The sequence below is a fragment of the Emydura macquarii genome, unplaced genomic scaffold, assembly GCF_026122565.2.
Source record: "Emydura macquarii macquarii isolate MOO-44397 ecotype Brisbane River unplaced genomic scaffold, CSIRO-AGI_Emac_v2 contig_2897, whole genome shotgun sequence".
Classification (NCBI taxonomy): Eukaryota; Metazoa; Chordata; order Testudines; family Chelidae; genus Emydura; species Emydura macquarii.
Genome location: NW_027133034.1, coordinates 44,859,575 through 44,886,109, shown reverse-complemented (window position 1 = coordinate 44,886,109; position 26,535 = coordinate 44,859,575). Strand labels below are relative to the sequence as shown.

The 26,535-nt window shown below is 38.3% G+C and overlaps 1 protein-coding gene across 4 annotated transcripts in view; it reads right to left on the bottom strand.

Moving 5' to 3' along the window:
- SSBP2 (single stranded DNA binding protein 2) overlaps positions 1-26,535 on the bottom strand; it is a 272,413-nt gene that overhangs the window by 193,444 nt on the left and 52,434 nt on the right. For all 4 annotated transcript variants that reach the window (XM_067568988.1, XM_067568989.1, XM_067568990.1 and 1 more), the window contains exons 2-4: positions 19,028-19,100; positions 13,360-13,421; positions 11,642-11,726 (exon numbers count right to left, since the gene is read on the bottom strand). In XM_067568988.1, the coding sequence (XP_067425089.1) occupies positions 11,642-11,726; positions 13,360-13,421; positions 19,028-19,100 (220 nt within the window). The remainder of the gene's footprint in view (positions 1-11,641; positions 11,727-13,359; positions 13,422-19,027; positions 19,101-26,535) is intronic.

The window sequence follows — 26,535 nt, the reverse complement described above, 5'->3', positions numbered from 1 at the left end:
CCCATTGTGCTTTGGAGCAATAGAGTTTGAGGATTATGATTATCACTACTATACATTTTCTGATTCTTTTGGAGAGCACTTTCTCATGGACCTTTCATGATAATCTTTGATCCTTTCAAACAGATGTAAAAAACTCATAAACCCCAAAATTCTTTGTAACGTTTATAAATGAATATTTGTATTTATGGTTCTTTGGTCATCTAATGGATAGATTTGCCTCTTAGGGTATGCCTACACTGCAGAGTGAAGTCGATTTACTTTAAATCAACTTTCACCTGCCGAACTGTAGAAGTCGCAGGAGCGTGATCACACCATGCTCCTTGCATCGGACTCTTGCGTCTCCACTCGCCATGCTTGGGTCAACATTCAAAGCAGTTGCTATCCCACAGTGCAACTAGCTGCAGAGACTTTTGGGAAGCTTGTCATCCTCCCATGATGCAACATGTTTCCTCCCCCTCCCTTCTTGTCCCAAACAAACTGCAAATGCTTTTTTGCACCTTTTTTTATGCTGTGCGCACGCCGTTGCCAGAGTGGCATGGAGCCTACTCAGCTCTGCACTATTGTTGTGAGCATCACAACTACCTCATGGCTTATCCTGCAGTATTTTCAAAGGCAAGATAGGAGCCACAGCATGGAAAATAGCGATGTTACTAAGTCATAGAGCGAAACAATTCCAGTTTGCTTCAATCCGTTCATCCATCTGGTTCTGGTCCTGGGAAACAAGCACAGACTGCTGTGATCACATTGCTATGAAGATGTGGGATGATGAACTTTCTCTGAACTTTGCGCGGTGCTGTCCCCAGCCATGAAGCACGTGAATACTCGCTTGAGACCAGATCTGACAGTGGAGAAGTGAGTGGCCATCACTCTGTGGAAGCTGGTAACCCCAGACTGCTACCGGTCGGTTGGGAATTAATTCAGAGTCGGTAAATTCACTATTGGAGCTGCTGTGATGCAAGTGTTCAAGGCCATAATAGACTTCTGCTACGAAGGGTAGTGACTTTGGGAAATGTGCAGGACATAGTGGACAGGTTTGCCGCAATGGCGTTCCCAAACTGTGTGGGGCAACAGATGGCATGCATATTTCTATCTTAGCACCAGAGCACCTTGCCACAGAATACATAAACCAAAAGAGATACTTCTCAATGCTGTTGTAGGCCCTTGTGGATCACAAGGGATGTTTCACTGACATCAGTGTGGGGTGGTCAGGAAAGGTGCATGATGTGCACATCTTTAGGAACGCTGGTCTGTTCAATAAGATGCAGGCGGGCACTTTCTTCCCTGACCAAAAAATAAATATTGGGGATGTTGAAATGCCAATAGTGATTGTGGGGGATCCTGCCTACCCCTTGCTCCATTGGCTAATGAAGTCCTACACCGGGCACTTGGACAGTGAGAAGGAGCGTTTCAGTAACAGGCTCAGCAACTGCAGAATGGTGGTGAAATGTGCATTTAGGTGTTTAAAGGCCAGATGGAGATGTCTACTCACTAGGCCTGACATTAGTGAAAAGAACATTCCATCAGTTATATCTGCATGCTGTGTGCTCCATAATTTGTGTGAAACAAAGGGTGAAAAATTCCTCCAGGGTTGGGTCGTGGAGGCTGATAAGCTGGTCGCAAATTTTGAGCAGCCAGATTCCAGTGCTATGCTCAGAGCCAACCATGGAGCACTTCACATATGGGAAGCATTGAAAAACCTGTTTTGCAATGAACTGAGGTAATGTATGTCTCTGCTGTGCCTTTCTCTTTGCCATCCTCCATCAGGGCACCAGTGGCCCCCTCCCCGTCTTTCCCCACCCAAGCTATGAATGATTAAAGACAGATGTTTTTTAAAGCTGCAATGTTTTATTTATGACCCGTTTCAATGGGGGGAAAGGAGGATAAGTTAACATTATAAAGTGTCACTGTACAAGCAACTGTGGCTGCGTGCAGCTCTTAAAGGGACTGTCACGTCTTTCTGCTCACCTCCACCAGTGTGGAGTGCAGCACATATTGAACCCTGCTCTGCCTCCTCCTAGAGCACTTGGAGGTGGGGGCTGAAAACAAAGTGGTAGGAGGTGGAGCATTTTGGAGGAGCTGCAGAGGGAGTTCATCCTGCCACTGCTCTTCCTGGAGCTCTATCAGACGCCTCAGCATGTAGGACTGATCCTTCATAATATGCAACATCTCCCATTGCATATCACACTCCTGCTCCTATGCTGATCTTCTGTGTTCCAAGTCCATGTCTAGTTTTTCAGACAAGGACATCCTCAAGGCTCTGAGCTCTGTGTCAGCAGCCGCTGAGGCGTCCATTAGTTCGCTAAACATGTCATCCCACGGGTTTTTTTTCCCCTCTTCCTAATCTGGGAAAGTCTTTCAGCAGGAGTTCTGCAAGGTGGGCTGAAGGCCGAAGTGTCAACTGTAAGAAAAGCAAACCAAAAAGTTGCCATTTTTAGCTGACCCAAAGTAGTAATGTAAAAAGTACAATGTAAAAAGAATTCCCCTTCATGTTCAAAAGGCTAAGCCAGACCTGCATTCCAATCTGTAAGTAGCAGATGGGTTGGAATGGCGTTCCAGACATGGTAAGCAAGGGGTCCTTACACCCATTATGGAGAGGTTTAATTAGCACTAAAATCCACAATCCATACTTGAGCAAGGAGAGGGATCACCGGGCTCCACTAACATCATAAAGACTGGTTTAGGAGAAGGTGGGCAAAACAAATTAGAAGATGCTGCAGGTGAAGTGTAGCAGCAGAAAACATAGGGCAACCAGTGTCCCGACCCATAACACCCATAGCAACAATACCAGTACTAGGAACTGTCTTGGGGAGGAGCCCAAGGACACTGGCCATGGCACAGGAATAACATGGAGTGACTGTATTCGTCAGGTATTTTAAACTTGCACCATTTTCCCTAGGCGACCATGTGTAATATCAGTCTTCTGAGGGTAATACAAGCAGAAAGGGAAGATTTGCTGCAAGCATCGGGGTACAGGTCTGGCCCTTATGCTGCTATGCTGTGTTCTGCGATGATGCCTGCTCATTTAATAGCAGCGTGGGCAGGGTAAAGTCTCCTACAGTGGCAGAAGAAATAAGGCTGCCCTCCCTAGAAACCTTCTGCAAGGGATTACAGATTACCTACATAAAGTTTCCTTGAGATATCCACAAAGGATTCTCAGAGCACACCTCTGCATATAAACAGTCTGTTCCGGGAGTAACCCTCCACTGAAATTTGGCAATATCCAGGAAGCCCATCCCCTCAAAAACACAAACTCCTTTTAAGAAGCTGGACTGGGGACATCACTGCAAAAATTAGATTTGCCACACACACGCACCAAATGTGCTTTTCCCGGCATCTCGATCAATCCTGCTGTCCTGTGTGAGGCAGGGCTGCTCTGGGGTAACGAACAGGTCCTGGCTCTCAGGGAGAATGGATACCCCACTCTCCTGCATCCTGCTGTCCTCATCCTCATCCTCCTCATCCACAGAGTCCTCCTCATTCGTTTTGGATTGGGATTCTGCGAAGGTATCACGCTGCGTGGTGGCACAGTGGTGGGGTCAGCACCGAGAATCGCATGCAGCTCCTCATAAAAGCACCATGTTTTGGGCGAGGAGCCAGAATGGCTTTTAGCTTCCCTAGTTTTCTGATAAGTCAGCCTCAGCTCTTTGCTCTTAATGCGGCACTGCTGCGCATCCCTGTTGTGCCCCTTCTTCAACGTGCCGCGAGATATCTTCTCGTAGATATCTAAATTTCTTTTGCTGGCTTGGAGCTGAGCCAAAACAGATTCTTCACTCCACAGACTGATGAGATCCAAGACCTCTGGTCGACTCCATGCTGGAGCGCGTTTGGGCCATGCAGTCACCATGAGCGGTTCAGCTACAAAGCTCTCTCCATGCTGACCAAACCGGAAATGGTAATTCAAAATTTCCCAGGGCTTCAGGGGAGGAACTATTTCCTGTTTACCTGGCCATGTTACAGCTGAGCACAAATGTCCAGAGCAGTCACAACAGAGCATTATGGGATACCTCCCAGAGGCCAATAGCATTGGTTTACGTTGCACTCTGTCAACACTGACACAAATGCAAACCATGGAATTCAACTTCAGCACTACACCACTTGAAGAGGTGGTTTTATTTGGTTGACTATTACTGCGATTTAGATCGATGGAACTTATGAGCCAGTAGAGACGCATACTTTAGGAGGTTGACATAAGCAGTGTTACGTCCACCTCCAATGCCAGTATAGACCAGGCCTTAGTCTCATTGAAAGAAGAAGAATACAAAGAAGGCAAGAAAATCTCTTGATTCTAATGGAAAAGAGTTGTGTACTTTAAACGAAGGAACAATGTAGAGGCCAACCTGTCCTTACTAAGCAAAGAAATTGGTAAGCTATTTGTGGCAAGCAGACATCATCTAGAATAGCCACTAGAAACTATGCTTTATGCCATTAAGAACTTAAAAAGCAATATCTTACATCCTACATAAAATGGAAGAGAGATTAGCAACAGTCTGTAGCACTCCATTCAGCCTCCATGTAAAGTAATCTGCATGATATGGGGCTTAACATTAACTAAGGCTCAGAAGAATTAGTTGGAAAGGGGACATTGGTTTATAAGACTAAATTATTTGGGATAGTGATTTGTCTTTTTCTTATATTTAGTATGTTTTGGGGCAATGTAAAAATAATAAGTAAGAGTTTCCTTACGCAAACCCAAAGCTGAAGCTTCATTTGGGAAAATAGTTGTTGAGGAGACATTAATCAAACTTAAGATGGAAAAAGAGATCTATAATTTTGCTGTGGCCATTTGGTAATATTAATAAACCCCTCTTTACACCAATAGAGTCTGGTAATATATAATAATTATATAATATATAATATTATAATATTCCATTATAATAAGGAAAAGTGGCACAAGAACTTTTTGACTGTAAAAAGATCTTAACACCTATGTTTCAAGATCACATTGAAATGAAGGGAGTCTTTCATGTGTCAACATATCAGCTCCAGAATCTTGAGATCCAACTGAAAGGTCAGCCCCAGAAAAAGAAGACTGCCCATCAGAAAGAAGCTTCTTTGTAGAGACATTTGCACCAGTTCTGCAAACCAGGCGACTTCTTTGCAGATTTTTGGCTCATATCTTTTTTACCACCTGGTGAAAAAATGGAAAGGGAGAAAAAGTATACAGAAGACACTGGATCATGGAATCAAGGTGGCACCTGGTTGGCACCTGGTTGGCTTGAGTACAATGTGCAAAACCTAAAGAAGTAGAACTTTACCAGAGACATGGAAAGATCTTTCCTTCCCTCATGGCTTCCTCCATAGCTCACTTCTCAAAGACTATAATTTTTGGTTCAGCGCACCTCTACAAAGCATTACAATTTTTTGCAAAGTTTCCAGAGCAAAGAAGTTTTCCTCTAGCTAACAGTTAGCTGCACTGGCAAAGAAGCTTGGGGCTGTTGCTTCCTTTTTTTCTGGTTCAGATAAACTACTACTGCTGAATTGCCTTCACAGATTAGCAGTAGTTTTCTTGCCTGAGTTTCCTGGAACACAAACAAGGCCCTTCTTATGTTTCTTTTCTTTAGTATATGTACATGAAGCTTCAGCTCAGAGCAGGGCTGTTTCCCCTGATCCAACATGTGAGTTCCACTGGATGTTTTTGTCTCTTCAAGTGAGAAATAAATGAAAATACATCTAGTTAGACCTTGACTTTGTCAACTCAGAAACAAAAGTGTCCAATTACAAATCACAGAGAAAACAGAACTATAATATCCCTTTTAGAAAAGAATAGGAAGGTGCTGTAAACATCACAATCAGTTTAAGTATGGCCACACAAATCTTATAGTTAAGGTCAATTTTATTTTTCTATTTATTTGATCTATACTAAGATAAACAACCTTAGTTTTGAAAGCAATAATGGTCTCTACTTTGAGGATCACCTCAACCTCCACAAATGGCCATGACAGATCCTGTAAACTGCACTTACTCTACTTACCAGTCAGACAAAGTCAACTTTCATTATTAATATCATCAACAGAGAAATGATTAAAATATAAGTACTTCTGGAGGTATAGGTCTTTCACTATGGAATACGGGTGCTGCAGTATTTATACATACATATATATTACATATATACACACCTAAGTATACATATACTATACTGGAATACATATCAAGTACAGTGAATATACATATATTCAAGCAGAGTCAGTACATAGAGTCACATGACTCAGACAATAGCGAGACAAGATTAAATCTGCCTGAATAGGTAGACTTGATATCAGAAAAAGCTTAATGTGTACCAGTTTTAAATATAACAACACAGAAGACTACTAAGGCCAATCATGCTAATTTATGTCCAGATATTTATTCAAGAGTAGCAAAGCGCATGCAGTAATTTTATGACAAATTAAATAATGAAACAAATCTCATTAATTTGCTTCATTAAATCTTAACCATGAATACAAAAAGATATATATGGCATAGTTTCTCTGCAAATACAATTAAGATATTATAAACCTTTAACACAGAACACAACTGGCCTTTTTCTATCTATCCAGTACATTGTTGTGAATGTACAAAGAGCTGCCCTGTTTAATAAGGCAGTGATGCAGCGGAGATTATTACAATTTATTCAGCTACTCTTTCTCCTGCATCAAATGTCTTTAAAACTTTTTTCCTGTTTCTTAAAAATCAGAATCAGAAAAGACAGATTACCTAGTTCATCCAAGTAAAGTACATGTTGTTAAAGATGGATTCTCTGGGATAAGAACCAAAATAAGAAACATTATCTTAGACTAACAAAGTACATATCTAAGAAAGCGTGAAAAAACAAACAAACCTTCTATGAATTTGTTTTGCCTAACAACTTAAGTTTTTAGATATTACACGTTCCACTTCTGACTACCTGTTCTACAATCCAACATAAAGGCTTTGATGTTATCAAAGCCTTTAAACTGAATCACATCCTAAAATTCTAATATTGGCTAAATAATGTTCTGCACTGAGGGTAAAATCCTAGACCCCTTGAAGTCAATGGCAAAATTCTTTTTGGACAGGATATTTTAATACATTTGTTTTTACTTCTATTGCACCAATTAGGCTATATTTTTCCACAATACCATAGTCACATGCTTCAATATGAATGTACAAAGTATTTGTAAGAACTTAGAACCTAAAAGTAGATGTTGGACTTCAAAGTCATATGTTGGTCATAGTGCATATAATTAAAAGCAGATGAAACATAAGAATAGCATTGGTCCTATTATATATCATGTTCATAAATAGAGACAGTCAACTTCAATTGTGGCAAAAACTAGTGAAGTATCAGATTCACATTTTTGTCATACTAAAGGCTGCACACATCCCAATGATATAGGTTGAACAAAATTTCTTACAACTAGTTATCCATCTTATACTTCATAAGAGAGCACAGGTTAAAATAGGTAATAATAGTTGTGATGCTGCTATTGATTGATTGATGCTGCTATTGATTGCATGCTGATGATTGAAGATGACCATTTTTAATACTATAGATACCATTATTATATAATTGCAATAAATCTTGTACAAAGTATATTATGTAAAGTATCGATGGAAAAGTTACAATCTGTTGAGTATGATAATCCTGTTTATATGCATGTATCATCTTTGTATCTGAAGTTATGAATATTGGCTATTTATCTGTATCTCAAACATGCATTATATGCCTGGGTGACACCCTCCTGATAGATTTACATCAGGGCTAGACAGCTATGTGTTGATGGCCCATTAAGGACACTCCACTCTCACAACAATCTATTGAAGAAACTCATCCCACCCAGTAAGCCTTTCCTGTGGATGCCTTAGACAGCTGGGGATCATTGGCCACCCCTGCGATTCAGCAAACCATGCAAGGACATATGATGAGGACATGTGATCTAAAACTCCATCTTGGGACAGTAACTTTCCACACACCTAGACTGAAAGTATATAAGTGGAAGCTGTGACATCACTAATTTGTCTTCATTTCCTGCTTCATTTTTCTGAACTGGATTTCTAGCAAGGAAGCTTTGAACAAGGACTGATGACCCCCAGTTCCTTGGGTAATTCCAGAGAGACTTTTTACAATGTGGCAGACTATTCCACCATTGCTATGATCCTGATCTATAAACACTGAAAATCACCTGTATGTATATGATTCTTTAACCATTCAATAACTTTCTTCTTTTCTTTTATTATTAAATCTTTAGTTAGTTTACTAAGGATTGGCTGACAGCATGATATTTGGGTAATATCTGAGATACATACTGACCTGGGGGGTAACCATCCAATCCTTCGGGATTAGTAGGACCTCACATATGGTGAAATAGGTTTCAATAACCCCCACTATATTAGACCAAGTTTTCTGGATGGAAATCAAGGGCTGGAATGCCTATAGGAGACTGTGTTTGGCTTCTTGTTAACTTGTGTGGTTCTACAGAAGTTCTTTGTTACTGATTTGGTGAATCTAATTATACAATACACCACCAATTTGGGGGGCTTGTCTGCCCTGTTTCTTGCCATTCTCAGTGTGGTCCATCCCAGGCACAGCAGTAATCGGTAAAAGCATTTATAACACAGGCACTGTCACATAATAAATACACCTTACTTGCAATTATTCTATCATCTAGTCATTAATTTTGCCATTTTACAACTGATGACTGTAAAACAAATCTCTGTTTATTGTTTTGTGTTTTTAAAGTATGGAGACTTCAAAAAGCAATTTAACAACCTCAAAATAACCAAAATTAAAAATGTACTGTAAAGCAGGTTGACATGGAAAGGACCTGCTTGATGCTGGCTGACCTACATACAGGAGCATACCATGTGTCTCCCTTCTTTCTTCCCTGTCCTACTTCCAACCATACTGCCCACAGTGATCTGACTAGCCATACAAATATACACCTGTTTCATGCAAAAAAACTCATTTGAATGCTTTTTTGATGTTTTTGGAATAATGACAATGAACAACAGACAAAGCAAAATGAGCAATAAGACTGAGTAGCAAACAGAAGAATAGAGAGTATAGCATTATAAAGGTAATGTTAAGACAACAAAAAACAAAATTTCTTGTTAGGGATCATTTTGATTCAACTACTGGAATCATCCCACAGTGCATTTCAAAGTTTAGCTTTAACAGTGAACTCTTTATTAAGAGATCCTGAAGAAACTTTCATGATTTAAGGGACATAACTTTCCATAAGCTTAAGGGGCTGTGGGCTCCAACTCATTTTCCATTTCTAAACTGAAAATATCCTTTACTGAAGGTATCCTCTCATCACTAACTTATGGCTAAGATTATTTCATAACAATTTTTAGACTTTCAAAAACTTTTCACTTTTGGCACATACCTTGTTCTGATAGTGTATTTTGCTACAATAAGCTGTCACGCTAGGGGCTCTGATCTCCCCAAATTTACTTCACTGAACTCTGTTCCCTACAGCCATAACCATCTGTTATGGGGTGTCCACCCCAGACAAGGCATGCAGGGGTAAATTGGGGCAATTAACCAACAGGCTGTACTTTCAGGAAAGCCAGGGAGAGCTAAGGCCTAACTGCTGATGAAGTCCAGCTGTGGGAAGAGCTGGGAAGGGTTTATAAAGAGAGGAAGTTGGCAGTAGACGGAGGGGCTGTAGTGAGGTGAGCTTGCAGTCACATTCCCAGATTCAAGGGGGTAAGTAGAAGCCTGAGAAAGGTAAAATAGGAAGCATTCCAGGGTGGGAGCAGAAAGGTCTGAGAAGGATAGACCTGAACCGCTGGCTCGAGGATCCCTGGACTGGAACCCAGTGTAGAAGGTGGGCCTGGGTTCCCCTACAAGTCACTGCAGGAGTGGCTCAGTCAGTGCAGAAGTGGAGATGCAGACTGCCTCAGACCCTGGAAGGGGAGGATGACTGACTTGGCTGGAGGGCTAAGCCATGAACAGAGGCTATGCAACTTCTGACCAGTGAGAGAAGGGCTACAGGCCGAGTGACTGAGGCAATGGACTGAGCGACTGCAGGATGGGGTGCAGTCAGTGGTGAGCTAATTCCTCAGATGAGCCACGAGGAGGCACTACCAAGTGATGAGGAGAGCATGCACCCATTACACCATCAAAAAAACTCTCCCTCCTGAAGAGGGGGATTAAATATTGTTCTATTAACAAGAGCCACGGACAACAAAGCCATCAAAATATTGTATCCTTAAATAATCAAGTAGCAAAATCAAAAAAAGGAGCTAAGATTACAGAAATTTGATCTCTTTCACAGTAATTAATTTTTTTAACAAATCCATTTGGCAGCAACACAATTTACCAGGTCAGCTGACTCCAACAAACACATGGCTGAGTGTTTTTCTCCAGTTTTATTTTTGTTTTTTCTGCCACATTTTTTTTAATTGCTCATGAAAGGTGTGGGATTGGTAGCCCTGAAGACTGTTGCCCTTTTAGTTGTTCACAAAACAAGTACAGTATGGACAGCCACTGTGCAAAATTATTCACGCTGTCCTACCAATTGGCTTCAATCCTAACCAGAATGGACAATTTAAAGGAGTGATACAGGCACCATGCTCACTTAATCCCTGGTCTTTTTGCAGAAGATGCCAGTTAGTGCTAATTGATACCCAGTTTCCTGTCAACTAGGAATGGGACCAAGATTACCTCTAGCTCACATACTGTCAGATACTGAGTAGTCATCAAATAATAACAGTTTGGGACAACATGCATGATTCAAATGGGCAATCTATAAATTAAAGGCGCTTAATCCCATGATCAGTCTTCTGATCTACCCAGGCTTTGCCAAATTCATGTATATTAGACAATCTGTAATAACAGTCTACTTCATAATTAGTTCAGAAAATATAATTCCATACCAAAAGTTCAATTGAAATTAATGGCCTGACAAACTGAAAAAAGCCTAAAGAAACTCACACTTAAAACTCATAATTGGGCCATATTTTTTGTCCCTGTACAGCCTCTTTGTGTCACTCTGAAGGCACACCAGAGCCATAAAGCCCTCTTAGCCAGTCTCCTGAGGATTCCATCAGCATAAGGGAAATCACCTGATGACGCAGAATTGTCACAACTGTTCTATTCCCTATCCTCACCCCAGCATAAGGGATGTGGTTGGAGAAAAAGGAACATGGGTGTTGCATTCTGGCTACACCAGCTGCTAGCACAGCTCTTTTGAGCCACAGGCAGACAAGGTAAGTTTGACGAACTGCTTTAAATTGTGCCAGAAGCTGAACCCAAGGGCCTCAAAAGTTGCACTCAGCCCCCTTTTCCCCTTATTCCTCCTGTTCCCTTGTTCTGCTGGCTCAGATGATTCAGCCCCTTATATTTAACTCCCTTCATAAAACTTAGTCTAAATATTGTAACATGATATACTTCTTTAAAAGGTGAAAGGACATTCTGAGGATTTTACTTCTTTTGAGGATGCAAATGTCCAAAGAACAATCTCATTTTAACATATCTATGGAAAGCAAATCAGAGTACTTGAGAACAGGAAGCTATATGTCAGATATTTCTTCTTTTTCTGAATCACTACTGCCCAGACATTTTTCTTTGAATATAATAATCAGACATACAATAAATCAAATAGAGTAAGATATATATACACACATATATATATATACATATATATATATACACACACACACACACATAACTTACATAATCATGAAAGGCTTTAGCTTCACTTGAATGTTCACATGTTTCTCGTCTTTCTGGAGCTGCACAGTAGAGATCCCAAAATACACTACAAGTTAAAAATAATGAGTTATAAAAATAGCAAGGAAATAATTAAAATATATAATATAACCTTATCTATATATATCATCTTCTGTCCAAGGATCTCAAAATTCTTCATATAGATTAATGAATTAAGCCTCATGACAGCCCTGTGAGGTAAGAAAGCACTATCTTCTTATTTTCTGAGGCATATAATGATGTGTCCCATTAAGGCCACTATAGTTTATTTAGTCCAAGAATGCTGGAAGTTATTTAGTGCACAAACTGTTAACATATGGAGCAATGCAACAGCTGGAATTCTGTATTAACCTCACATCTTTGTGTGTGCCTGGATTTACTTCCACAAAACACTACAGGGCACAAAGAGATTGAGACTTGTCCAGAGTCACTCAGTAAGACTGTGGGGGAAAAAAACAGGAATAGTACCTAGATCTTCTAAGCTGCAATACTGTGCCTTAACCAAAAGATCGTAAAACAGCATATATATGGGTAAACGTAAGAAGTGGAAAAGAATACCACAATTTACTTCTTGGCTTATAAAGAGTGAAAAAAAATATGTGAGGCCTTTATAAGGTCCTTTTTATACTTTGGAATGGAACTGTGTTTAAAAATAATTCATAATTTAGGAAAACTTTACTAGGTATACTGACAATTTCACTGCAGGAGATCACAATTAAAGGTGAACACAGAGGTCAGGAAGACATAAGGAGCAAAATATTCTTACAGAATTTCATGCGCGGAACTCTAAAAAGAAGTTTAGTAGTTATTTTGTCACTTTGCACTGTTGTGTATTTATTACATACTTTCTTGTGTCCAGATGGACCCGCTATGTCACCTGTAACTTCATCCTTTGTTGTCAGTAATCACCATGATTATTCATTCATAGAGTATATATGTACATATCGGATGTGCCTGGAATCTCCATACTGATATAATACATGTTGGCTAAACAGCAGTTTCTATTAATTATGTTTTCTTCCATTGTTCCAATACTAAAAATTGGGATATAATATATACACACAGACTCAAGTAAGTAAGTGTGATTATATGTGAAAAAGTATAAGGCACTCATGTGGCATTTTTGTCAGAGATGATGGACTACCTGAGGAAGAGATGGAATTTGCAGAATTTTGTATGCTGCTCATTTACATCTTTCTGGTACATCTCTCAACTTTCCAGTTCTAATATGATGTGCTAACACTGTCAACTTCATAACACAAACTTTTGCCCTATCAAAAGAAAGTTTTGGAAAAACAACTGGAGTGAAAGATACCACAGGCTACAGACTTCAACATGGAATTATTTCTTTTCTTTAAAAAAACCCAGGCGAAATAAATGAAATCTAAAACAATATGGCTATGCTTCTTGGTTATGTTTTAGGAGACTCAGTTGTTATTGTTGGCTTCTTACTTTGTTTTCTATACCAATTATTCTTGATGAACTCAGTAACATTTGTACAAAATTCGCCTGAATTTCTTCCATGCCTGAAAAAGTTTAATAAAAAATAATTTGCCTACTGAGAACAAGGATGAAAATGTAGTATTTTAGTATTCTTTTTCCTCCAATTTTAAGCATAGCCATTTGACTCCTCTCTCAGCCTACTTTAATTAGGAAGATTAAAGAAAATTATTAACACTTACCACCACCAAGAGTGTAAGAATCCTGGGGGCTCCCCCAATGTGATGTTTTTTTCCCATCTTATCTAAAAGGAATAAAAATCAAGTATTTTATGCTCTTCCATTAAGTCTGAACAAGATACATTAACTAATTTACCCAGATAGGAAAAAGAATACATGATCTTGCAGTTAGAAAAAATGTATCATCATGGATTTGGGATGACCACATAACTTAACACCTCATACCACCATGTACTCAGCATTTGTCACATATTTTGAGAAAGCCTATTTAAGACATGTTTTAGTGTTTTAAAATTTTTCAATGGTACTACATTTAGAATCCCTCCACCATTAAGCTATGTGTTTTACTTAACCCCAGATGTCCAGGTCTGAGAGAGAAATTAAAAGATATACATTTTAAATACCTCTAAAAATTATCTACAATGCATATGAGTCAGAGAATTTTAAGAAAAGCTCAAGATGTTACAAGGGTAATCCTAGTGACACTGCAGGTGGCAGTCTTCCCTCCATGTCCAAATTACACCAGTGTTTCAGCATGTTAAAGAGCACTGTGGTGTTAGAGGTAACTAATATTCAACAGCAATTTTCATAAAGATACAGTTCCCCGAATCCAAGGGAATATCCAAAAATACTAATTTAGCTACGACATAGGGGATATCACAAATTCCTCCTCCAGTTACAACTGGATATAAAATTATTCATTTGCTGTCCTAAACTACGGAAAAGTATTGGTGTTTAAATATGCAACATTGTGACACAGAGGTGGTAGTGACTCCATGTCTGTGGTGAGTGAAATGAGTCCTACTTTTATGAAGTGCTTGGGGATCCTTTGGTATGAAAGGTGGTGATATGCATAAATAATTTTTTTTAATAAACTAGACAATGATTAAAGTTTGGATTTTCAGAAGAAAATAAGACAGTTTGGTACCCAACTCCCATTGAATTTAAAGACCCAATTCTCAAGAAATTTCAAGATCAGCTTATCAGACAACACCTATAAGGTCTGCATATGGCTGGCCAGAAGAGAACACACATAGCACACAGGTCATCTCAAACAAGCCCCAATAAATCTGTTCTACATGTCATGATGTATTGTGTAAATGTCACTTGCTTCACTGAAAAACTATTTTACACATTTTAAAAAAAAATTATTGGGACTCTTTTTGTACACTTCCGCTGATAAAGTCAGTTACTATGAACCAACAACACAGAGCTCAGGTATTCAAGTAGTTAGGGATATAAAAAGCATCCTTTCAAATGTAGAAATCCTGCGTAAACTATACCAGATAAAGTGAAAATTGGAATAAAAGCCAAATCAAGACTATATGCGTCCATTGGGAATAACTTGAAAAACTTAAGTGAATCACCAGGAACAGATGCTATTCTTCAAAGGGTTCTAAAGTAAACAGAAAGTAAGGTGCTAAGAAAGATGTGTTGTATGTATTTAACACCAAAACTGTTAATTAACAGTGGAAAATCATTGATCTGGGGTAAAATTCATACCTGTGCAGAGGGCCAACATAAGGCCTATGTACTATTTAAATCCTTCAAAACATGGCTTGAGGGGGACTTAACTGGTGGATAGGCCTTGTGCTGGCTCTCTTCACAGGGGTATATTTCACCCCAGTCAGCATCTTCAAAATGGAAGCCTGTGGAGAAAAAGAGAGAACTCTCTCTTATTTTTTATGAATATTATATTTGCTTCTGTTTACCTGCTGGATATTAATCTGTCTGACTGCATGGATTTAAATCTAAAGAGTCTATTAGAAAGAGCAGACAGGAAATGAAATAATTCCAGAGATATCCTCAAGAAAAATATCAAGGGTCCTTAAGAGAACAATGATTGGGCTATTAATAGGGAAATACTTACCTTACTGTCACCTGACAGGTTAACCAGATAATTTTTCCAGGGTTAGGACAAAAGATACTGAACTATTAAAAAAGCCCTGCATAGAGAGGAAGGGGGTGGAAGGTGAGTGGAAAGCCAGCTGATAGAAAACATTGTGGGACAGATACAAGGAAAAGAGAAACTTTAGCAGGGCAGCATGTCTTCTTCTTCGTATGGATGATGTAAATGTAGAGCAACAACTATAATTTTACATTCAGATGGCTAAACCAGATAATTGTGTCTGGAGTAGCAAAGTGTATTGCTGTGATACTCCTTTTTATTTGTGAATCAGGCTCTGAGTTGTATTTTCCATGGTCTGTTCTAGGTGACCACAGTCGCACACTGGAGAGTTTTTAATTTTCCATTTGTGCAGCAAGTTTCTGCATCTGCCATGGTTTGTACGGATGTGATTTAGGGTTGCCCATAAGCTTCATGGGAGATCAAAGCCAAGGATTTTGTGTCAGGTCTTTTACAAGGTGTTTATTTGTAACTTTTCATAAACTCCATTCGGCTTTCCAAGCTTTATCAGGGTTGAAGCTGCATTGTTGAAGGTTAAATGCATGGGTCTAAAAGGGCTTACGCGACTTCAAGCAGTGGTGAGGGATGTTGTTAAGGTCCTGATGGATGGGAAGACAGCAGCCTTCACATGGCCCACTCTGTTAAGCGAGAAATCATGACTAATGTCATCAACCTGGAGACCGAAAATTGATCAACAATCTCCTGGTCTTCAGAGCAACAACTCAAGCCTGTTCCTACCAACTCATAAATCAGGTTACCTGCTTTAAGTGGAATTTATCAAAACTTGCAAGGAAAGGATAAGGTTTAGGTAAGACCCAGGTGAGTATGCCATTTATTGTTTTAACCCTTTTCTCCACTTGTTATGATCCTTCGGCTGAATAAACAATACATTGGTTTTGGAAAAGCTGTTTTGAGTCACTTTAATCAGCTGCTGATCACATGCCCTGAAGGAAAGTCTCTTGCAGGAGTCAAGCCCACTTGAGTCTGCTAGAGGAGCCACAGTTGATTAACAGGGGGACTGCAATCCAGAGATCCAGTCTAAAAGTGGTTGACCACTGGGGTCCAACCCTTTAAAGAGGAAGGAAGCAAAGCCTGTCTCCTGACAGGTGCACTTGAGAGGGCACTATGAAAGCTCACCCTGCAACCATGACAGAGCCAAAGGGATTCTAGGACTTACTGACTTGTGAATTTCAGTTCTAAGAAAATTCATTTAAAGAACAAAGTATCACAAAATCTGGAACTGCTTAAAAAAACAATTCCTTGGGACATTATTTCACAGACTAACTGATTGCAATGTCAGATTTCCTGATATGCCTCTTAAATTTTCCCTTTCTTAATTTTGTCCTATTACTCGTAGTTACATTGTCTTGTACAACTTTAAATAATGTCTCTCGATCTTTGTTGTTTACATTCTTCAAATAGTTATATATTGTTAGTTATCACTTAGCTAAGCTATATGTATTTAGTTATTTTCAGGCCAAATTGTCAGCCTCAGCACTGCTCTAAATTATTTTGGCCTTCAATAGCCCAAGGGACTGTTGTGCTCATTGGGAGCTGTTTGAACACAGTGGGGCTCCAGCCATGCCTCTTTCTCCTGGCTATGCCTCCTAAACTAGAACCAGAAGAGAATATGGCTTGAAAGTGCCTCCTATGTAACTTGAAGATCCCCCAAACCACAGAAATCTTCAATTGGCCTGGTCTGGTGGGTTTGTAGTCCCATTGCACCTATGGATCAACACACAAGGAGGACAAAGCATGGTGAAGAATCTAAGTTTTCATCTTCCCTTATAAATTAACTGTCCATCTGACTTCATTTTTGTTGCTCTTCTCTCATTGCCCTCCAACATAATTCGCATAATTAGATGTTCAGAACTAAATGTAGCAATTCAGATACAGTTGTACCAAACTTATATAGAAAAAAAAGACTATCTTGTTATCTGTGATACGGAGACTCATCATATGCACCCCAAAACTGAACTGGCTTTTTGGCAGCCATATTGCATTGCAAACATTATATATAATCTACTATCCATCATCACTCACTTATCTCTTTCATCATTTTTGCTTGCCAAGATTCTGTGCCCCACAAATTTATCTGTGTTTTGGATTATTTCCCCTATAAAGGTATTAGTATACAGTTTTCAAGCTGAATCACATTTCATTATTTTCAGCTCAGATTTCTAATCTTTCTATGCCCTTTTGTATCATTTTAAGACTTGTGACAATTGTAATTTACCCCAATATAGTATCTTCTATAAATGCCATCAATGTTCCGTTTATTCCTTCTTTTGCACCACTAATGAAGAAGTTAAAAGAAGCCCATAGATCCTTGTAGTATTTAGTAGATACCACACACCAACTCAATATGTTGCTGTTTATAATTGTTTGTGAATTTTCAGCCACTATTAGTCCACATTACAGTGCTGCTATCTTCTGAAATTTAAATTAATTTTGAGAGCAAGATTTTGAGACACCATATTGAAAGTTTTTCCAAAAGTCAAATGTCACATTTAGAATGTTCCCCTCATCCACTCACTTTTCAAATCTACCCTAAAAACAAGCTAAGTTTTATATTGCAAAATTTATTTCTTATAAATGAATGCTGTTTTTGCTGAGCCATAAATCATGCTGCTAATTTTTTATATTTTTTCTCTTAGTTATTTTGCCACCATTTTACTAGAGAGAGAAATTAGATATACCAGATGGCAACTGCTGGAAACATGCTTTACTTAAAAAAAAAAAAAAAAAAAAAAAAAGTTCTACCACAAATTTCCTTTTCTCCAGTCTTCCGGTAGCATGCCAGTTGTCCAGTACTGTTAAAAAAGTCATCAGTAGCAAAATAAATGTATTACCGTTTGGATCTGTGCCATCTAGAACAACTGATTTTGAGATGTACAAATTTTCCAAGTTATTACCCTTGCCTGATCTTTATTCAATGCTGTTTTCCCAAGCTTTTCTTTACTTCCCATTTGTCAACTTATTTTCTTAAATATTCTTGTTAAAGACTGATTTTAAAAAGGAGTTCAGAATATCTGACACACGTCATTTTTTCCTATCAGAAATAAGGGCTGCTGAGAAGACTAATTTACTTTGATTTTCAAAAGATTTACAGAGTCCTTTAACAAAGACTATGAAGACAAAATTAGAAATCATAGGGTAAAAGGCAAAAAGTACCATCAGGAGTTAAAAACTGGTTAAGCAATAGGACACAAGTAGTTATAATACATAATTGCTTCTTCAAATTAATATCAAGATATCTTAGTGATTGATATGTACTGAGATCAGTATTGGTCAACATTATCTATGGTGTATATTCAACAAGGACAGAATCTGGATATATAATATGGTATAGTTATATGGTGGTATAGTATAAAACATTTAATTGACGTGTTTGGAACGGCTGCATTATTCACAGGTGGTGAAATCATGAGTAAGTTATACAGGTCATCCCAAACAGGTACTAATAAAACCATGCATTCCCTAAATGCCACATCTGTTACAGAAAACCAGTGGGACCTTTATGTGGTGAAAGACAGGCAGGTAGGGTATACAAATCACATCAGTGAATTCTTGTGCAAAATTGGGGGTGCCTTGTGCCAGAGAAGAGTGACCATCTGATTAGCGCAGACTTAAAAATTCAAGTTTATCAATATAAACTGATATTTACAATGTTGCTTTATTCTTTTTTTAAAAAAACATACACTGTTATTCTATTTGTACACACTATCAAACTTGTGAAAGAGAAGAAAACAATGAGAAACATACCTCTGATAAAAATGTCTGGGCGGATTTCTGTGCTCCTACATGGAGCAGATATTCATATACATACAGTGCTAACCTGGAAAATGAATGAACAAAAGTTATTCTGTATAAAAAACCTGTTTGTTGTTTGTTCTGGTTTGTTTGTTTTTCTCTTTACAAATAGCCTCAGAAATTAACAGATTGAACTATGTACTACTTGACTGCAGAAAACATCATGTACTATAAGTGTCAGCTCTACTATTATCTCAATTCTCAACTTTTAAACTAGAGTATGTAGGTCAATCACAGCAGAACTGTTTAAATAGCAGTTAACAAAATATTATTAAAAAAACCAAATTAGTCTATGTCAATATTTTAATATTTTGGACAGATGCCCAGTTAGCTCATAGCAGTTCAGTTACTGCTGCTCTATATTTACCCACACCAAGCCAAGCCTGCAGTAAAAAATACAACATTTCCATAAATTATAGCAATGCTAAATTTTTAAAAGCAAATTTTTACTTGTGGAAGTTATCAAACTGTTAGCACCTTTGACCAATATGTTATGTTTATTTACAGAACATGTACACCACAGGCTGCAGCAGCAGTAAAAGCTTCGCTTAATCAATAATCAATGCACCCCCAACTCTGCTATGGAGGGACCATCTCCCTAGGGGAAACTGAGTTAATCTTTAAATCCACTCATCACTCCCTTGTATTTCTACTGAGATTAATGATAAGGGTGCCAGTTATGGTCACAGCTCTGGAATGAGCTGCACAAAAGCAGACCCCCAGTCATGCAGATCCCCACTGAATTCAAATGAGGCTCCAGACAGAGCTCATTGCATGTTTGGGGCAGATTTTGTGAATACCTGTGCACTAAAACCAGGGCTGAGAACACCATTTCATACAGCCACTGAACAATCATGAAATTGAGAGGCTCAGGCCCTAATAACCCAACCTGGATATAAATAAGTGACCTATAGGTGAAAGGCTTTCTATCCTACTACCTTTTCCCTAAAGAAACCACTCCCCAGCATAATGCTTTTTCTCATAATGCAGCAGTTTAAGATCTTTCCAGTATACATTTCTTTTTTCAGGGATTTACATCTCTCCTGAAAAAACTGCTCTGCACAGAAATTATATATAAAATGTCTCTGCCCAAGAAAGGGAAGGGAGTCTGGCTATTACATTGTTTAAAGAATGTATTTCTAAAACAGAAAATTGCTTTGTTTTTCATTCTGCTAGCAATCTGAGGAGAATTTGAACTAAATGCTGTCATTGTTTTAAAAAGATTTATATTAAAAATATGTGATGTTACTGAAAAGGAGATACAAAAGAGAGGCAGAGAAATTCTACTATTGCTCAGGACAGTTCACATTACCACTTGGTCAGATAATGGTCAGAATCTGCAAAGGCACTGATGGATTGCTACAGTAATTAATAGCCTAGAAAATGTGGAAATAAAATGTGAAAATATAAAATACAAGGGACAACATTCCAAAATACTGATTTTTCTTGATTTATATTTTGCTTATTAAATCTGCTCTACTGCATCTCCAAAATCATAAAAGAAACTACAAACTTGATTTCTCCTGTATGCCCTAGAGTTAACAAAGCATCTGATTCCTTCCAATCTGAGCCTTGAAATTGGTGGTAATACACACATTTTTTAAATTCAGGAATATCATATGTATTTACAAAATAATGCTGCTATTAGTTTACATTAAACACCCTTCAATGCCCACCATTCTCATAACACTATACTATAGGGAGGAAAATATTCTAAGCATTTTAATGGGCTGCTGTATTGTTAGGTGCTGAACTACTAAGGAGTTTCTCAGACCCTAAAGCGAGGGGTGCTAATAAAAGTACCTAGAGAGATAGAGAGGATCATTCATTCTGTAGTTTCTCACCCCAAAGTACTTTTCCATTGTTTTAATCCATTAACCCAGAGTTGATGGGTTACCTGGCTCCAATTTGTCAATCAGATTGCAATTGTGAACAAGAAAACTTAAAGTTGATGACTTAATTCTTTCTAGTTGAATCCCCATTCAAATTTTAAGAAATTTGTGGATGTAGCCAAAATTTAAAACCAGAATTATCCTAAAGGGAAAGAAATGAAATCTTTATAAAAGTAATCAGGATAACCTGACACCTAAAAACATCTGAAAAATGTATCTGCATTGATCCTTCTGAGACACAGAAGCTATTTTTTTTTTCTTTCTTTTTTTTTTTTTTAGACACAGCATCATCTCTATTTAAATCTACAGTCTAGATGTAAAAGGATAGATATGTCCATATTCTTTCTCTCATTGAAAAAGAAAACAGGAAAGCACAAGAAACAAAAGTTTATTGAAGATACATCAAAACCGTAAGACTGTCCATCTACCCACAGCTTCAGCGAATGTACAAAGATCTCTTATTTACACTATAGTACTTTAATATCCCCCCACCCCATCCCCCCCAAAAAAAGTAAATCTCATCCAAAGACTCCTGGATTTTCTACCTGTGAAGTAAACAACACTTTATTGGGGCTCCAGTATTAGACACGCCTCTTTTCGTGTATTTTGAAAACTCAAAGCAGTTCTAAAAGCTCTACCTGAGTACAGTGAGTGTACTCTGCAAATCAGAATAAAGGATTTATAATAATGCCACAGACTTTCTGAGATGAATTATCCTGGTTTAAATGATCAAAGTAGTAATTGTAGGTCTTAGGTCTTGAAGAAGACTCTGCCTTGGGAAACTAAGGAAGAGTAGGATCATATTTATTGAATGATTGCACAAAATTCTACCACTGGTAGAAAAGTCTAGGAGTACTTCAGAGGAACAGCTTCCTTGAGCAGAAGTGAAGCAGGAGGAAAAGCACAGGCTAATCCAATTGGTTCTTATCTCTAAATTTTTTCACATCCCTTGTTATTCTATCAGGAAGTCTTTAGGGATGTTAACAGCATTATAAATTCATCCAAAAATAAATGTATTTGACTCAGAGATAAAAAGAAAGATAATACTGTTTTCTGCATTAGCCACAGCAGAGGGATCAACAAAAATTGATGCTCTACAGAAAGATAGTGAAGAAATCAAAAAAGGGGTAATACAGTGCAACAAGGGGAATTAAGGGATGTAGTGACTACAACTATGGTATGAAGAAAAACTAGAATAAGGAGGTTAAAATAGACATAATGTAGGTATATGAAATTAACAGGCAGAGATCAAATAGGCTGATTAATTTTCTAGGCTGGCATCTAAGAAAAGAATAGTGAGACAAACTTTGCCTCAAAGGTGCCCAAGCCCAAAGTGATTTTTGCAAGGAATGTCTTTACTTGACAGACTAGTGTAAGAAATGGACTATCAAACAGCAAGTATTAAAGTCAAACTGTCAAACTTCCTTATAGGATGATAGTAAGTACCTAGGCTGAAGTAAAGCAAGGTGACTAGCACAGTTTCTCTCCCTCCTAACATTTTCTGCAGCAAAATTTTAATATAGGTTGGATTTTTCTCAGACTTAGTTTCAGTTATGACAGGCAGTCTCTCTCAAAGTCTTTTGGTGTCATCCAGCTTGATAACACAGCAACTATCAACATGTTGATCAAGGGTGTCAGAGGTTTGCTGATACACACCTTCTATGAATTCCAGACTATTTTTTCTGGATACTCTGAATGCTGGAATTTTGCTACGCTAGTCTTTTTTCTGTCTGCTTCCCCTCTTTGAGATGATGTACATAAAAAAAAGAAACACAAAATCATAGAAATATAAGGCTGGAAGGGACCTTGAGAGGTCACCTAGTCCCACTCCCATGCTGAGGCAGTCCTAAGTATACCTAAACCATCCCTGATAGTTGTTTGTCTAACCTGTTCTTAAAAACCTCTAATGACAGGGATTCCACATCCTCCCTAGGAAGCCTATTCCAGTATTTAACTATCTTTATAGTTAAGAGCCCTGTGCAGATACACAAATGTGACTTTGCATCTGATCCATATCTACCTCCAACGACCATCTGCAGTTTAGTCATTCGCACCCACAGCTCTGGGGCTCTCAATCAGCTGTTTGGAGGCCAACCTGGCTGTAGCCTCCACTGTTGATCAGTTGTTCGGGGGCCAGCCCCTCCAGGCAGCTGCCCAACAGCTGATGGCAGGCAGGGGAGCCCAGTGTTACAGCTGATTTGCAGCCCATAGGGGAGCCCCACTGATCAGCTCCTCAGCGGGGCTTCACTGCAGACTGCCAATCAGCTGTTCCGTGGGGCTCCCCTACCAACCGCCAGTTGATCAGCTGTTCCACAGGGCTCCCCTGCCAACCGCCAATCGATCAGCTGTTCCATGGGGCTCCCCTGCAGGCCGGCAGAGGAGCCCAGCCAAACAGTTGATTGGTGGACTACAGGGGAGCCCCGTGGAACAGCTGATCGGCAGCCAGCCCCCACCCCCACCTCAAGGGCTATGAGCGGCATCTAGCTGCTTACCCACCTTTAAGATCCACATCCAATCCACCATCTGCAAAAATATGATCCCTGGATATACAGTGGATATCCGCAGATTTGCAGGGTTCTACTTATAGTTAAAAGGTTTTTTCTAATATCTAACTTAAATCTCTCTTATTGCAGATTAAGCCCGCTACTTCTTGTCCTATCTTAACAGGACATAGAGAACTATTGATCACTGTCCTCTTTATAACAGCCTTTAACATTTTTATGACAGTTATCAGGTCCCCACTCAGCCTTCTTTTCTCAAGAGTAAACATGTCCAATTTTTTTAACTTTTCCTCCTAAGTCAGGTTTCCTAAACCTTTTATCATTTTTTCTTGTTCTCCTCTGAACTCTCTCCAATTTGTCCACATATTTCTGAAATTAGACACAGTATGCCATCTGAGGCCTCACCAGTACCAAGTAAAGCTGAATAATTATCTCCCATGTCTTACATATGACACTCCTGTTAATACAACCCAGAATTAAATTAACCTTTTTAACAACTGCATCACATTATTAACTCATATTCAACTTGTGATTCATTATAACCCCCCAATCCTCTTCAATAGTACTGCCACCTAGCTAGTTTTCCCATTTTGTAGTTGTGCATTTGATTTTTCCTTCCTAAATGTAGTACTTTGTACTTGTCTTTCCTGATCATATTGTTGATTTCAGATCAATTCTCCAATTTGTCAAGGTCATTTTGAATTCTAATCCTGTCCTCCAATGTGCTTGCAAACTCTCCCAACTTGGTGTTATCTACAAATTTTATAAATATGCTGTTCATTCCATTATCCAAGTCATTAATGAAAATGTTGAATAGTTCCAGACCCAGGACAGACCACTGCTGAACCTCACCAGATACATCTTTCCAGTTTGACAGTGAACAATTGTACTCTTTGAGTACAGTCTTTCAACCAGTTATGCACCCATCTTGTAGTAATTTAATCAAGACCATGTTTCCCTAGTTTGTTTATAAGAATGTCATGTGGAACTGAGTAAATACCTTACTAAAATCAAGATATATCACATCTACTGCTTCCCCTCATCTGCTAGGCCAGTAACCCTGTCAAAAAAGGACACATATGTAATAAGAAGCATCCATGCAGATTCCAAAACTGAAACACCCTTTAAAAAATTTAAGGCATTCTGGTTGATTAGTCACCACCTGAAGGTACTACCAGGAAATAAACAGTAATAATTCCAAGTATGTTGCAGGACTAGCTTGTTAGATAGTAGGGAAAAGATTCTGAAAAGGATATAGATAAACTTAATGAGAACCTATTAATGTAAAGTAAAGCACTTCAGCAAATAGTCCATTGATTAAAATTATATAACTCCATCTTCAAATCAAGGGATTAGGGGAAAAAACTAACTTTCTATAAAGCAAACCATGAAAATCAGAAAGCCCCAGTCTCTTTTGGGCTTTGTAGAAGCCTGAACTCCATACCCTGATTGAAAAATCAGACCCTTAAGCCAAAGTGTACTGACAACCATTTTGGCAGTAACGCGGTTGTTACTGTCAAACAGCCTTTTTTGAAGGATTCACTGAGAAAATACACGCATATAGTGCCTTCATTTACTTATCTTAACATTATATTTTGTTATCTCTTGTAACCACAAGTTGACATTTGAGAGACAGGAACTTGGCCTACCTGCAAAAAGAGATTTAAGAACTCAAGGAGGTAAATGCCAAATTCTAACTCTCTGGGTACATCTCAAAGGGAGTGAGTAAGCAACACAACTACCTTTGAATCTGTATTGCTAAAACAGGCAACAAGAATAGAAATGCAAAATAGCTCTAATACTGGTTGTTTCTTGAAGTTCAAGGGCTGGGGTCAGAACAGTAAGATGATTGTAAGAAGTCAGATTCCATTTTCTCATGAAAACTCCCTGATAATCCAGTTGGAGACAAACGACCATTACATATGGCCTGGCAGATTTAAAGGGGAAAAAAAGGCTACTTTTCTTGTTCTGTATAGCCATGTGCCACAATTAAACAATATGGTTTAACTGAAGGTCTGGTTATTTATAATCACAAGCTAGGCTAATATAAAGTTAATGTGGCAGAGCCAAAACTTGTGTTCCTCATACTTGGCCCAATGGCAAAATGGTATTCCAAGTATACTTTTGGTATACCAAGTACCTCTTGATATCCTTAACAGCTAGAGTTATCTTATTGCTGTGCTAGGAAACTGTTGTCCCTTTTATATAAAATCTGCCACAAGGGAATTAGTGTGATCACAAGAAACTGTCAGTTTATTCCTTGTGCTAGTAGATTTTGTATATTCATTGAAGCAATAAGCATTATGCTAAAGTCTGACACCTGACATAAAAGGATTATAGTCAGAATATTTCAATTGTAATATAACAGAAATTAATCTGTCACTTTTGCAATGTTTCTTTCTTTCTTTTTTTTAAACACATTACTTATTCAGGGTATATTTTGTATGTGAAAATATCCTGTCTGAACTTAATATTAACAATAGGGGAAAACTGATCCATAATAAAGTGATTGATCCATAATATATATGGATCCATAATCCATAATATAGTCAATAACTATATGTAATTTTTCTGGGGGAGGCAATAGCAGAAGAACAGCACACATTTTAAAAAGGGTAAGGCAAACAATTACTCCATAATCACTCCTCCTGTGTGTGATATCCTTGATTTACTAAATAAGGCTTATCCTTTAAAGTAAGAAATTGCAGGATTGGGTCTGTATTTAAAAATATTATAACAACTAAATAAGGGTTTTAACTTTGAAGCTTCATAAATGAGTTTGGGTTTTTGGTTTTTTTTTTTTTTTTTTTGTATGCTTTCTCAAACTTATTTCTTTGTTAATTTTCAAAATTGCTGTAAGCCTCGTTTTCATTTTTTTTAAATTTGGAGTTTAAAAATCAGAAGTTGAACGATACCCGTGGGGAAAAAAAAGTACAGTAAGTTTTGAGGCCCCAATGCAATTATTTTATAAATTCATCCTACTGTGAATTGTAAAATTTCATTTGAAAAAATCTTTATTTTCATGTAGTTCCCTTCTAGCAGCTATCTGCTTGTTGTTCACATGGTA